This window comes from Sebastes fasciatus, chromosome 7, assembly GCF_043250625.1.
Source record: "Sebastes fasciatus isolate fSebFas1 chromosome 7, fSebFas1.pri, whole genome shotgun sequence".
NCBI classification, from domain to species: Eukaryota; Metazoa; Chordata; class Actinopteri; order Perciformes; family Sebastidae; genus Sebastes; species Sebastes fasciatus.
In genome coordinates this window covers 31166729-31180029 of record NC_133801.1, presented here as the reverse complement: position 1 = coordinate 31180029, position 13301 = coordinate 31166729, and the positions used below count along the sequence as shown (strand labels likewise).

The 13301-nt window shown below is 42.2% G+C and overlaps 1 protein-coding gene across 6 annotated transcripts in view; it reads right to left on the bottom strand.

Annotated features, from left to right (window-relative positions):
- The window catches only part of frya (furry homolog a (Drosophila)), a 68363-nt gene that overhangs the window by 46698 nt on the left and 8364 nt on the right, over positions 1-13301 (bottom strand). For 5 of the 6 annotated variants that reach the window (XM_074640292.1, XM_074640293.1, XM_074640295.1 and 2 more), the window contains exon 2: positions 6964-7163. In XM_074640292.1, the coding sequence (XP_074496393.1) occupies positions 6964-7163 (200 nt within the window). Of the gene's footprint in view, positions 1-6963; positions 7164-8765; positions 9465-13301 lie in introns of those variants that run through there. The other variant, XM_074640297.1, reaches the window with a different exon arrangement.

The following is a 13301-nucleotide window of genomic DNA, read 5'->3' as shown; positions in this document are numbered from 1 at the left end:
CTTGAAACCTGGATGAAAACACAATTATAACACCTGAATAAAACATTAACTTAAAAAAAATGTTGGGAACAAGTGTTCTTAAGATATTTCTAATTGGTTCACTGAAGGAGTCCTTTGTTTAGTCCATTCAAGAGACAGGAAGTGCTTGAAATGAGTTCTTAATATTTATAGTAAATCTTCATTGTAAAACAGAAGTAATTGTTTTGCAAGTCACAAGTAAGTCTCAAGTCTTTGCACTCAAGTCCCAAGTCTTGTCCCAAGTCAAGACAGGCAAGTCCCAAGTGCTAAACTTTGACTTTTGAGTCACAATGTGCTCTTCGCCAAATGTAATGGCATTTTAACAACAGAGTTACTGGCTCCAACTGGCGCTCAGTAACGTAACGCTGGTGCTTCATGGTTTTCTCCTGCAACTTGATTGGATGCTGTCGGATTGTTTAAAAGCAGAGTGGAACTGGGGAGTTAAGTGTAAGATAATGAAAAGCAAGACCCAATAATATTCAACAAAAATAAAGAGTCTGGAGTTCAACAAAAAAACACCACTTTGTCGGGGTTTCAGCAATGAACAACAACATAGCTAGAAGATAGAAATTCAGTTTGTTCAGTTCAGTTTTTTTCCTCCCACGAGTAAATCCTCTTCCTAAACACATCAATGAAGGATTTCTCAAAAAGTAAATAAACCCCCTTAGCTGTCAGAGCTACCTCCGGTACCGAGCAGTTGATCGTCTTCATGCACACACTTTTTAAATAACATACCTTTTAATCTTTGGGCTAGGGGGGGAAGGTATCAGGTATTTTTTTTAGTCAAAAGGCTCAAGTCCAAGTGAAGTCCCGAGTCGCTGGGGTTTAAGTCCAAGTCACGTTGCAAGTCTTTTTTTATTTTGTCAAGTCAAGTCTAAATTCATCAAATTTGTGACTCGAGTCTGACCTGAGTACAAATCACTCGAGCCCACACCTCTGCTACTGAAGGTCTGTGTCACAGTCTTAAATAGTCACACAGTATATGAGAACAAATGAAAACAAAATATACAGATTGTATAGTGTTTATGAATTGGCTACATATTCAAGCTTTTTAAAGGGCCATTTACTAACTTTGTAATCTTCTGAGAACATAAGATATATTCCAAATGAAGATGAATAAATACAATTATTACAAAGGTTTAATTTAAATTGTTAAAAGCTATTTGATGCAGCTTTAGCAGGGGGACACGGTAATAGGAGTATGTGTACATCCACACTTAACTCACAATTACCACCTAATCTATCCTTCCACAAATCAAAGCATCTGCTGTCCTTTACCTTTCTGCTACTCTGCTCTGCCAGATTCGTCTCTCTGCCGTCTCGCTGGCCAGACAGCACATCACTTACTTGATGATTAATCCAAAACAGCTAATGGTCTGATGTGTCTGACATTGACATTGCGTGGGCTGATGGTAACATCGCTCTCTCTCTCTCTCTCTCTCTTGCAGCTGGAACGCCAGCTAAGCCCCGCGCTCTGATGAACTTTTTTAGTTTGTGGACAAACGTTTGCATTTGAGGAGCACCATCTGTGCTCGAGTGACAGAAAAGTCGATGCCTCTCGCACTGTCTTGTCTGTTTTAAAGGACTTTGCTGCCCTTTGTGGCAGGCTGATACAGCAACACTGTTTGTATTCAATTAGCTCGCAGATTTACAGCATTTCTGCAAATTTGATTTCTTCTGTGTTTGATAAATGAATACTGACTACAGGTCGTTGAACATGACAGATTCGGTTAAACACATTAAACCCCTGAATGATGAGGATGAGCAGGAGGGACAGCTGTATGCCAATAACTACAAGGCAGGGCTAAAACAAATTACTCAGCGACCAATTGTCCACTGAGAGGAAAAACAAGGAGGGACACATCCTCCCTGCAGTTCTCCAGAGGGAGTAGCACTGAAGCAAGGGGGTGTACACTTTCCCTGAGGTAATTAACACTTCCCTGCAGACCGGCACCGCTGACTAACAGCTTCCTATAAAACCACAGTCCCTAAAACTGGAGCCTGCCATGACAGCCACAAGTAGACCGACAGTATAGCGACTGCAACCTGCATGACACTATCGTAAATACTAGGGCTGTCAATCAATGAACATTTTATTTTAATTAATCGCAAATTAATCAAATTTTTTAACTGTTCAAAATGTACCTTAAAGAGAGATTTGTCAAGTATTTAAAGCTGAAGTAGGCGAGAGCGGAGCAAATATGATTAAAAAAAGTTATTTTTATAAAACAGTCGCTATATCCTGACAGTAGTACATGAAACAGGTAACCTGAAAAAAAATCATGTTCCTCTGTGTCCTCCGGTGCTCCTAACGGCATCTGCAAGATTTCACAGACCGGAGGAAAACAAGCAGTCAAAGCTGATCTGGAATCTGCTGTCCATCTGCTGTCTATGAGAGCCGGCTGTCAATCACTCGCGAACTCCGACCAAACGGTCAAACTAGGCAGCGCTGATCGAATATGAATCAATATTATGTTACGTTAATGCCTATTTCTCTCCTCAAATGTTTTCAGAATCATCTTGTAGTGCACGGATTAGCTGTAAAATGAGAAAGTTTGTGACCCTGCGGCCATGTTGAGATCAGGTTGAGATGGCCTGAAGGAACGCCAACAAGTAACCGGTTACATGAACGGAGCACAGCCAATAGGAATGCTCTCTCTCTGAAATGACCTGTGATTGGTCAAAGTCTCCCGTCACGGGCTAGATGTTCTAAAGCCTGAAAACAGAGCCATGAGGAGGTGCAGAAGTCTAGTTTTCTCTCAGAACACTTGAATTACAATATGCTGATATTTATTATTGGAAATCAATTAACAGCACAAAACAATGACAAATATTGTCATTATCACAAAGTGGGCATGTCTATAAAGGGGAGACTCGTGGGTACATATAGAACCCATTTTCATTCACATATCTTGAGGTCAGAGGTCAAGGGACCCCTTTGAAAATGGCCATAAGAGTTTTTTCTCACTAAAATTTAGCAGAAGTTTGGAGCGTTATTTAGCCTCTTTTGCAACAAGCTGGTATGACACGGTTGGTACTGAGTTAATACCTCCTTAAATCGCAAGTTGTATTAAAGAAATGAGTGACGTTATTATTGCGTTGACAGCCCTAGTAAATAGTATTTTGTTTGATTTCTTTTCCCCTGTAACAAAGGGTATCTATTTGTGGTAAACAATGTCCCCGTGTGTTAGGACATAAAGCTACAGGTATGGTGATTACTGCTGTCTGAGGCTTTTCTTAGTAATATGGATCAGTGTCATTTTTAGTTGACTTTCAACAGCACTACTGTGGTTGCGGGAGCAGGTGGTGAGTGGTGCAATGGCTCTTCCTCGTCTGCCTGACCGTCTGTAAACAGAATTGTTTATGACAGCTGTTGTTCGGCCCTACCAAGCGGCTTCAACCTCCACCGGACAAAATATCTCTCAAAGATCTCTTCAACAGCTTTTATACCTTCTTCTAATTTTCCAGAAATGTTCATTAGTTAAGATCTTCAGTCATAATGTAAAAATAAAAGGCTACAAACAGTAGATAGAAAAGACATGGTTAGTTTTTAAATTATTAAACGATTAATATTCAAGCCTGAAGTACTTTCCTAATTAAAATATCAGGCATTTCACAGTTACCTGAACACCTCAGAACGGCGTCTATTCAATTGTGATTATGACTGTGAAAAAAAGCCAAACATTGTCTGATTCTAGCCTCTCACATGAGAAGATCTGCTGCTTTTCTTCGTCATATATCATTATAGACAACAACACAAGAAATTTGAAGACGTCACCTTTGGCTCTGGGAAGTTGTGATGATCTCTATTTTTTGACATCTCATATCCTAAACGATTGATTGATTAATCTAAAGGAAATAATCAGCAGATTAATTGCTAATTGAACATAATCGCTAGTTGCAGCCCTGCTGTAAAGTAACAATGCAGGTGTGAGTTTACTGTACTGAACAGTGAAGTGAGGGTGATATTATCCACGTATACAGAATATCTCTGTAAATCCCGCAGTAAGATTTTTTAGAAACTATGTACGATCACTCACAAAACATCCTACAAATGCTATTTTGACACTCAATCCCAAAAAACAAGTCAAAAGTGAGCATGGCTCACATACCCCCACTGACTGCTTGACCCCTACTAAAGTAGGGCCAAAGGTTTTGCCCTTTTGGAACTAATGGAACGAGTTCTACTCCGGAAATGAAATTGAAGTCGATGTCTGAGATCACTTTTTTTGGCAAAAATGTCAAAACTTTTGGGCATCCTGGACTTCAAAACCCCAAAAGGCACAACTACACCACACTGTCAACCCTCATACCAAATTTGAAGTTCCTAAGTTAAATAGTTTCCGAGTTCTGGTCCTGAAACTAAAGTGTGACACGTGAACGGACGGAAGGACGGAGACGCAGATCGCTATATACCCCCGACTACATTGTCGCGTTGGTATAATAAAATATATCTTGGATTCATTTTACAACCCCTCTGTGTTCATGTCAGACAGGTAGCCGAGACTCAAGTGGTTATGAAAATGTTTTGATTTTCAGATAGTTGTTCAAAATGATGTTTCGTAACCACCATTTTTTTTTTTTTACTATAAAAGTACATTAAGGAGAACATGACTTCTCCCAGGGCTCATCATAGCAGCAGCCTGTAAACACTGAAACAAGGCACCATGAAGATGGCTAAAAACTTTGGCTAAAAAATGTTGTCCCCAGGCTGCTTCTTTCTTCTTTGTGCTGATCTGATGGAGCTGCTGCTTCACACAAAACTAGCGGGCCTTCAGCTGACAGCAATGAAACATGACAAGGTAGTTAACATCTCCGCTTTTGTGTGTGTGTGTGTGTGTGTGTGTGTGTGTGTGTGTGTGTGTGAGACTCAGTTGCATGCCCGAGGCCTTCATGGTAAAGTATCACTGTGAAGTTTAAACTGTTAAGGGCGTCATTAGCAGGAGTCAGGCTGCTTGTTGTTACAAAAACATATATTAGCATATCGAAAATGTATCATAAATCAGGTGAAAAACACAAACTGTCCAGTATGATAAGCTTATCAAATACAACAAATTGTTAAAAAATAAAGCAGTTGTTTTCAAACGTATGGGGCTTGTGATCCTTTACAAAACCAAATGTCTAGTTGGGGCCCTTTGGCACATTTCAGATGTCACATTTCAGCAGTTCCACCAAAGAGTGATTTCTGGGGTTTTCAAAGCTAACACAATAATAACGCATTAATGCATGTTAGTTTTGACGCCACTAATTTCTTTAATGCAATAAAACAACTTGCGATTTTTAGGTTGTAGCGGGCTCAGTTTTAAAGCTAGAGTGAAGATACTGGTGTCATATAAAACTAGAAAAAATCAAAGGAATTCATTGGTAACAACCTTGTCATGCTGGTTTGTCGCGAATGTAAATGGGTTCTATGGGTACCCACGAGTCTCCCCTTTACAGACATGCCCACTTTATGATAATCACATGCAGTTTGGGGGCAAGTCAGAGTCAAGTCAGCACACTGACACACTGACAGCTGTTGTTGCCTGTTGGGCTGCAGTTTGTATATGATTTAAGCATATTTTTTATTCTAAATGCAGTACCTGTGAGGGTTTCTGGACAATATTTGTCATTGTTTTGTTAATTGATCTCCGATAATAAATATATACATACAATTGCATAAAGCAGCATATTTGCCCACTCCCATGTTGATAAGAGTATTAAATACTTGACAAATCTCCCTTTAAGGTTCATTTTGAACAGATAAAAACTGTGCGATTCATTTTCGATTAATCCCGATTAACTATGGACAATCATGCGATTAATTGCATGTAAATATTTTAATGGATTGTCAGCCCTAATGATTTCCCTTCAGAATGGTTTTGATTGAATAATATTTATCTTGTGACTCTTTGAAGGGCTGTACGTTGGGATCCACTGACTGGACTAAACTACCACACTGTATATTAAGTAGTTAAAACTATAACCATCTGGGCGCACCGATAGCTCAGTTGGTCTGGCGCCCACATAACAAGGCTGAGTCCTCACCACCGGCGGCCCAGGTTTGAATCCGACCTGCGGCCATTTCCTTAGTCGCCCCCTCTCGCTCCGCCTTTCTAAAAAAACTGTCCACTGTCTTATCAATAAAGGCTTGAAAATGCTCCAAAAAATTATCTTTAAAAATAAAAAAAAAATATATCCATCTCCAGCTACAACCATAAAATGCTACATGTGCATTAATTCATTGGTAATAACAATTGAATATTGTAATGTATAATAATATATCAGTCACAGAGGACATTTTACTTTACTTTACATTTTGCTAATAATACTTTATGCGAGTGTGATTTTGATTACTTGTACTGGAGTATCTTTTATATTGTTGTATTGGTACTTTTACTTAAGTAAAGGATCTAAATATGTCTTTCACCACTGACATTCATTTCTGTCAAACCAGCTACTGTCGTCTGTCGTCTGACCTCGTTATAGCGGTTCACAACCTGCGGGTCAGGACACCCACGAGGAGTCATGAGATAATTAACAGGACAGCAAACGAGAACAAAACTAAAGTCTCCAACGCAATACAAAATGCTTATTTTAGGGACTTTTCTGTAATGTTTCTAATTATTGCTTTTGTCTTACTGTATGATTTAATACAGTTTTACCAACCTTTGAAATTATTCAAATGGAACAATCTGTAACAGCTTTATTCAAGCCTTGACTAAACGGCACAACTCATAATCATGCAACCTTTGATGAGCAGTTGCAAAACAGGTTACAGAGCAGCAGTGTCATGACCTCACTATCGTCTGATAATACTAAAAGCCTATTTTTTTGATTTTGTGTCAACTTCTGAAGCAAAACACATGACAATCTCCCCACATCCTTAAAAAGAGCAACATCAACCAATCAGCACAGGACACAGAGAGCAGTAACCCTCCAGTCTGCCACTCTCCGCCGACTCACCAGCGGCTCAGCCATGATGATGCGGATCTTGCGCTCCGACGCGGTGGTGAAGTTGGCGAACAGGCTCTTGAGGACGTACTCGCCCGGCTTGCTCTCCGGGTCGATGCTGATGGGCATCATGGCGGGGGGACCCTTCTCTCCCTGAGGAGAGCACACCGGAGGGATGGGGGGTTTACTGTATCCGTTCCCCACGGGCGAGGCTGCGGAAACAACACAGAAAGCACGAGATGGTGAACTATTTTGTCAAGTCAAACATTTCCAAATTCAAGCACAAATCAGCGTGACAGGACCGGCCACAGATCTAAATACAGTATTACTGAGAAGCTTCCAAACATGGACATGAAGTTCCCAACATGTTGAACATTCCTGAGGGAGATTGTCCAAAGGGCACCGGCTTGCCCCGAGTCTGCTCTTTCTTTCCTACTGCTACAGTGGACAGGAGCGCATATGGAAATTAAAACACCACGGCCAGCAGCTGGTGTTTTCATTTCGTACCAAAGATGTCGTTGCCCTTTGAGGGAAGCAAAAATCTCGTGCATGTGACCATCCTTCAGCCAGTGTTATGATGTGGCCCACGCTTAATTACGGATGGCTTGGCTCAGGCCATAAAAACCCCACAAACTAACACACAAGTTAAAATTTACCTCGGTGTCGCACTCTGCTGCTTCCAGACACAAAAGTGCTAAATATAGTTAAAGGACTGCATACAAACATCTCATTAGAACTGTGAGATTTTTTATTTAGCCTGAAAGTCTACAACTGCACGTCCACCTCACCATAAATCTGATGTTTAAAATATTCAGAGAGGACAGAAGAGTCTCGCTGCCTCACAATGAGAACCACATTTCCTTCAGCTACTGCATTCTGAGTGTGTAAAAGTGTGTGTTGCACGGGTAATAAATAAATGTGACTGGACAGAAATCACGTCAGCGGCGGCACAGTGCAGCCTGCGCTGTGTCAGGAGCACGTTACATCTGTCAAAGTCACATATCACAAGCACCGGACTTTGTGTTTTGTTTTCTTTGCTTGTTAAATTATGGCTCAAAACCGGTTTGATTAGAGCTTAGTAAGACAAAACACAGTGTATGAGATCACCTCAGTCTTGCTGCATATTTATGCAAATTGCAACTGTCACATTGAGAGATTTCACTGAGACTACTATGTGAAATATTGAATAAAATGTATGCAAAATAAAAACTATTAGAATAGTATGCTGCAGGCCTGTACATCATGCTTAGCACAACACATGCAGACCTGATGAACCTTGATATTGAAGTAATTTATGTTCATGTTGTGGCAAGACAAAAACCTACAGTACGTATTACTGTACTTAGAGGGATCCGATAACTGGTAATTTAATTTAATGACTTCTGCAGTCTGCCAAAAGACGAATCAAAAGCAGGAATGTCAATTTTCTCGCACATCAAACGTTGAGAGGATAAAAACGGCTCTAATGAATTACCCAAACTGCTTTACTCCAAAACGATTACCTCTTTACAGGTAGCCGGAGGAAACTGCAAACACAAAAGAACTTGGAACTGAGATACACATCGGCACATGTAGTGCAGAGCAGAAAAAAGAGACAGGAGTTGAGCGAAGTTCCAATCAGCATTTTTTTTTTTTACAGTAAGAGTATGCAGCTCTGACAAAGCCGCACGAGAGAAGTTGGAGAGGAAACGCCGTGGAACCGGTAAACTTCTTCTCCAGGTCTTTTCAGGACATGAAGCTCACGTTGGATATCTTGCAAGGAATGCCCAGCGTGTGTGACGATCTCGTGTGACTTCTCGCAACTCAGCACCTACCCAGGCCCTTGATGAAGCTGATGACGCTGGCCTTGCTCCAGCACACGGCCGTCCCGTCCATAGTGGGGAAGGAGGAGGATATGGTATCCAGGGTCGTCCTGAATCGAGACAAATCCTTTGCTAGTAAAATCCACCGTCGTCCATGTCTTGTGTGTCAGATGGCACTGTCCTGCTGCTGGGCATAGTTTCCATGGCGCGCGGAGCCAAGCGGCGGGTGTGTTTTAAAAAAAGTGGGAGTAGTGTTTGGTACGGGAGACCACGCAGTCTTCAGATCTCCCTCTCTCGCTCTCTTTCTCTCTCTCTCTCTCTCTCTCTCTGAGCTGCTTCTGCTATGGCTTCCTCTAGCCTTGTGACCAACCGGTGCCTTCCAAGAGTGAAGGTCAGGCAGGAATTTTTAGCTGAGGCAGAGCACAGTGATGAGGTCCAGCATGCTATGGTGGCATAGTTGTGTGACTATATTTAACTCGGGGTACACACCATACTGACAGAGCAGCCCTCCCCTTTCCTCCACCGGCCTAAAGCACGAGGGACAGACCGCCAGAGTGTAAACACCATTGTTGATCAGGCGCTGCTTCGGCACACTTCATTTGAGGCAAGTTCTCCAAGAATTAAAGACTATTTCAAGCATTATAAAATCAGTAAAATATCAATACATATTAGGTAACTTCCCAGGAATCCATTGGTACCAACCATGTCATTCTAGCTTGTCTTGAAGGAGGCAAAATTATGCTCAAAATGTACGCTACAGTTTGGCGAGGAAAAACTGTCATTGAAAAGACATTGACTTCTGACCTCAAGATATGTGAATGAAAATGGGTTCTATGGGTACCCACGAGTCTCCCCTTTACAGACATGCCCACTTTATGACAATCACATGCAGTTTGGGGCAAGTCATAGTCAAGTCAGCACACTGACACACTGACAGCTGTTGTTGCCTGTTGGGCTGCAGTTTGCCATGTTATGATTAGAGCATATCTTTTTATGCTAAATGCAGTACCTGTGAGGGTTTCTGGACAATATTTGTCATTGTTTTGTGTTGTTAATTGATTTCCAATAATACATATATATATACATTTGCATAAAGTAGCATATTTGTCCACTCCCATGTTGATATGAGTATTAAATACTTAAAAAATCCCTTTAAAAGGGACTGTTTGTAACTTCTTACACGTATAAATCACTCGGGTCGGTGTCCCATGCACGCTCGCATATGCGTTCTCGCATACGCGCTCGTGTGTGGCTACGCTGTTCAGACAAGACTCCAACACAAACTACACGGTGGTACCAAAACCGCAAAGTTACATCTAGCGAAGCCCGTCTTGCAAAACAGTGTTGGCTGCGGTCGGAGGACGCGGAGGAGACCGTAGCTTTGGTCTCCAGGGCCGGAGTCTCTGCTCCTCTGCTTGCCTTCACTCAGCTCGCTCCACCTCACGTGCATGCGCGCACACTACACACTGCAGAAGACGTTTGTGCAGAAATAACTGCTACAGCTCCTCCAGACCAACAGAGATTTCCCGTGTCTTGTGAAGTGACGGGGCTCCGGAGCGAGAAAGGTTATCGTCTCCGACCGGGTGCCGGTGTCTCCCTCCGGCCGCGGTCGGGAGGCTGAAGCAGGAAAAGCCAACACTAGGATCAGCATTGATTCATGGAGAGACCTTGGTCTGGTCAGCTAACATTACTGCCAAGCAGGTGAAATATAGAGTGATATTGTGGTTTTAGCTGACGTGTGTCGCCTCACTGTTTTGTCTATGTAGAGCGAGCAAGCGCGAGCCTGACGCTGACTTTCGTTGACTTAACGGCCACAGGTGTCGCTGTTAACAAGCATTTCTGATTCTTACAAACAGTCCCTTTAAGATGCATTTTTTAACAGATAAATAATGCCACTAATGCGATTAATTTGCTATTAATCGTGATTAATTATGGACAATCAAGCGTTTAATTGCGATTACAGCCCTACAATTTACCTAAAGTCTCCCATATCAATCACTTAAACTGTTAATGGGAGGTGAAGAAAGCAACCAGTGTGCACATCAAGCCCTTTCTGTTGCTCTGGACGCGACATGTGACTCTGCAAACAAGGGAGCTCGGGCACAGCGTGCATTACATCATCGCCATGCTGGAAACACCCTGAGCGTGGTGGTGCTCCCTAGAGGACAATGCAAACAGGCTAACAAGTGTCTCTCTTGCAACTCACCCATACACACACACACATACACACACACACACACACACACACATGTACAAAGAATGCAGATCACTATATGCATCCACAGAGACCGTCCCGCTGAGTAAACAACCGCTTTAGCAGCCGTTTGTGAACAGAGTGGGTGGATATTTAGATGCCACTGACCTCCTTAACTGGAACAGAAATTCCAATGTCAACATGGACCTTTGGGAGAACTTTGAACCAGCTGCTGTGAGAAACATTGACTCTGCATTTCTCTGATAGAGTAGTGGGCAATACAGCCTATCTAATCCTCTCCTCCACCACTGTAAAGTATTTATAGGTTATACTTTTAGGCTGGGTATAAAGGGCCACTGTTCTTAGGTGCTCCACCTCCTTTAAAGGTGGGTGTTCATAAAAAAGTTTGCGTCACGTTAACGTAACGAGCGGGAAAATGTTCTCGTCTGGTTTAGATCATAAAGTTTTAGGTCAAAGGAAACAACCAGAGCCCCTGTTAACAACCAGATGTGCCACACTGACTAGATTTCCATATTAAAATGAAACAGAATAAGTCACTAGAGCTTATACGATTTAATCTATGACTTCATTTGGATCCTGGGATGCTGTCTGGACTTGAAGCTGAACTACTTTTTTTGCTGAAATATTTATCAGAGGAGAGGAGGAGGCAAGCAGGCAACAGCTGGAGCCAATGGAGCAACAACATCCTAATACATTATCACAAGTTCACAGTTTGAGTGTCCCAAAAAAAAAAGGGGGAGAGTGGAGAGAGTGATTACAGGCCTCTGTGAAAAGCAGATTAAAATGTCAGTCTCAAACTATTGACCATCGGCCCTGTTTTTAGCAAGCTGACATCATGCTGCAAACTGCTGCCTGCTGTGAGAGAGCCTTTCATTTATGTAAGTCCCCGTTAAAACGCACGCATCTGTCTCTTCCAGCTAAACGGAAGGGATTTGTCTATGTATAACTTCTGCAATTTTCATTCACTGTTGAAAATGCTATTTTTAGCTCCTCAAAAATAGAGCACAAGTATTGCGCTGCACACACCAGGCTGAAACACGGAAGAAGGAATTCAAAACTTGGTCAAATGTGACCCGAAAATGAGCACAAAAGGCATTTCAGAACAGAAAACTTGACAACAACACGTTTGACTGCTCAATCAGTGGAGCACCGTCGTGCTCGGCTCGCTGCAGCTCATCTCCTGCTCTGATTGGCTGACGGTGGACCGGCCTTCAGGCAATTTTAACACCATCGACCTGATGACGCCGCTGCTGCACAATGTCAGTTCTGTGCTGCTGGTTGTCACCGTTTTATCAGAGCCGTACACACATAGACTCATGAGAGACCACTGTCTGAAGGACCTCCACTTTGTTTACCTTGTGGTCACAGTGCAAACAGCATCTGAAACACACACTGTTGGTTCCAGGCATTTATTCCAACCTTCTTATATATTCAACAATTAAGAGTTAAATATAGATTTCCTCAATTTCCATATCAGCAACCGATATGTGTGGAATCCTAGTGCTTATAGATGAGTTTACTGTCTCTCTTGCCATCCTGTGATTCATTACATAACCGCTGGTGTAAACGGGAGCAGAGAGATGAGATTAGGAGATGACATATTTAATGAAAACGTTAAATGCATATATCCGTGGGTTGCCTGCTGATACAGTACAATGAGCGCCTGTGCCTTTTATCAGCAAAGTGACCCACTCGGAGGATTATGCAACATCATCAGGAGATGGCTCAATGCTGAGTGTGGAGACAAGGACAGCATGTTCTATGGTATCTCTTTTCATTCAGATTCAACAGATATGCACGAGTTACCGCTCTTTGCCCGAGAGGCGCAGCTGACTTGCTGGCACAAGTCACTTGTTACATGTCAGATATTGTTCAAGTTACTGGGTTTGTAATTAGGAAACTGTACTGCGAGTGTTTCATTGGGCAAGGTGCCATTTCCTGGTTTGGCTACTGTCACTTTTCTGTTTGTTTTTCTTCCAAAGGAGAATCCATCCTTCATAGCCCACCTCTCATATCTTACATAAAACAGAATTATGGCCATGATCAGAAAGCAGAGAGGCGTCCTATCTCATCCTCATGGGCCGAGATGGGAGGCAGTGGAGCTGTGAGCTCTCTGGACAGAATATGCAACCAAGCTGAACCTCCACTAATCCTATTACTGTGCCCTCGCACTTAATAAGAGCTATTTAGACTCTGTCAGAGACTCACAGACTGAAGTAAAACAAGGATGGAATTTAAAGACAAGCAGCAGAAATGAGATGTTAAATCACCATCAGCAGAATTTACTGCATAGAACACAAGATCATCTGAGTAATGGTAACTGTACCACAGCG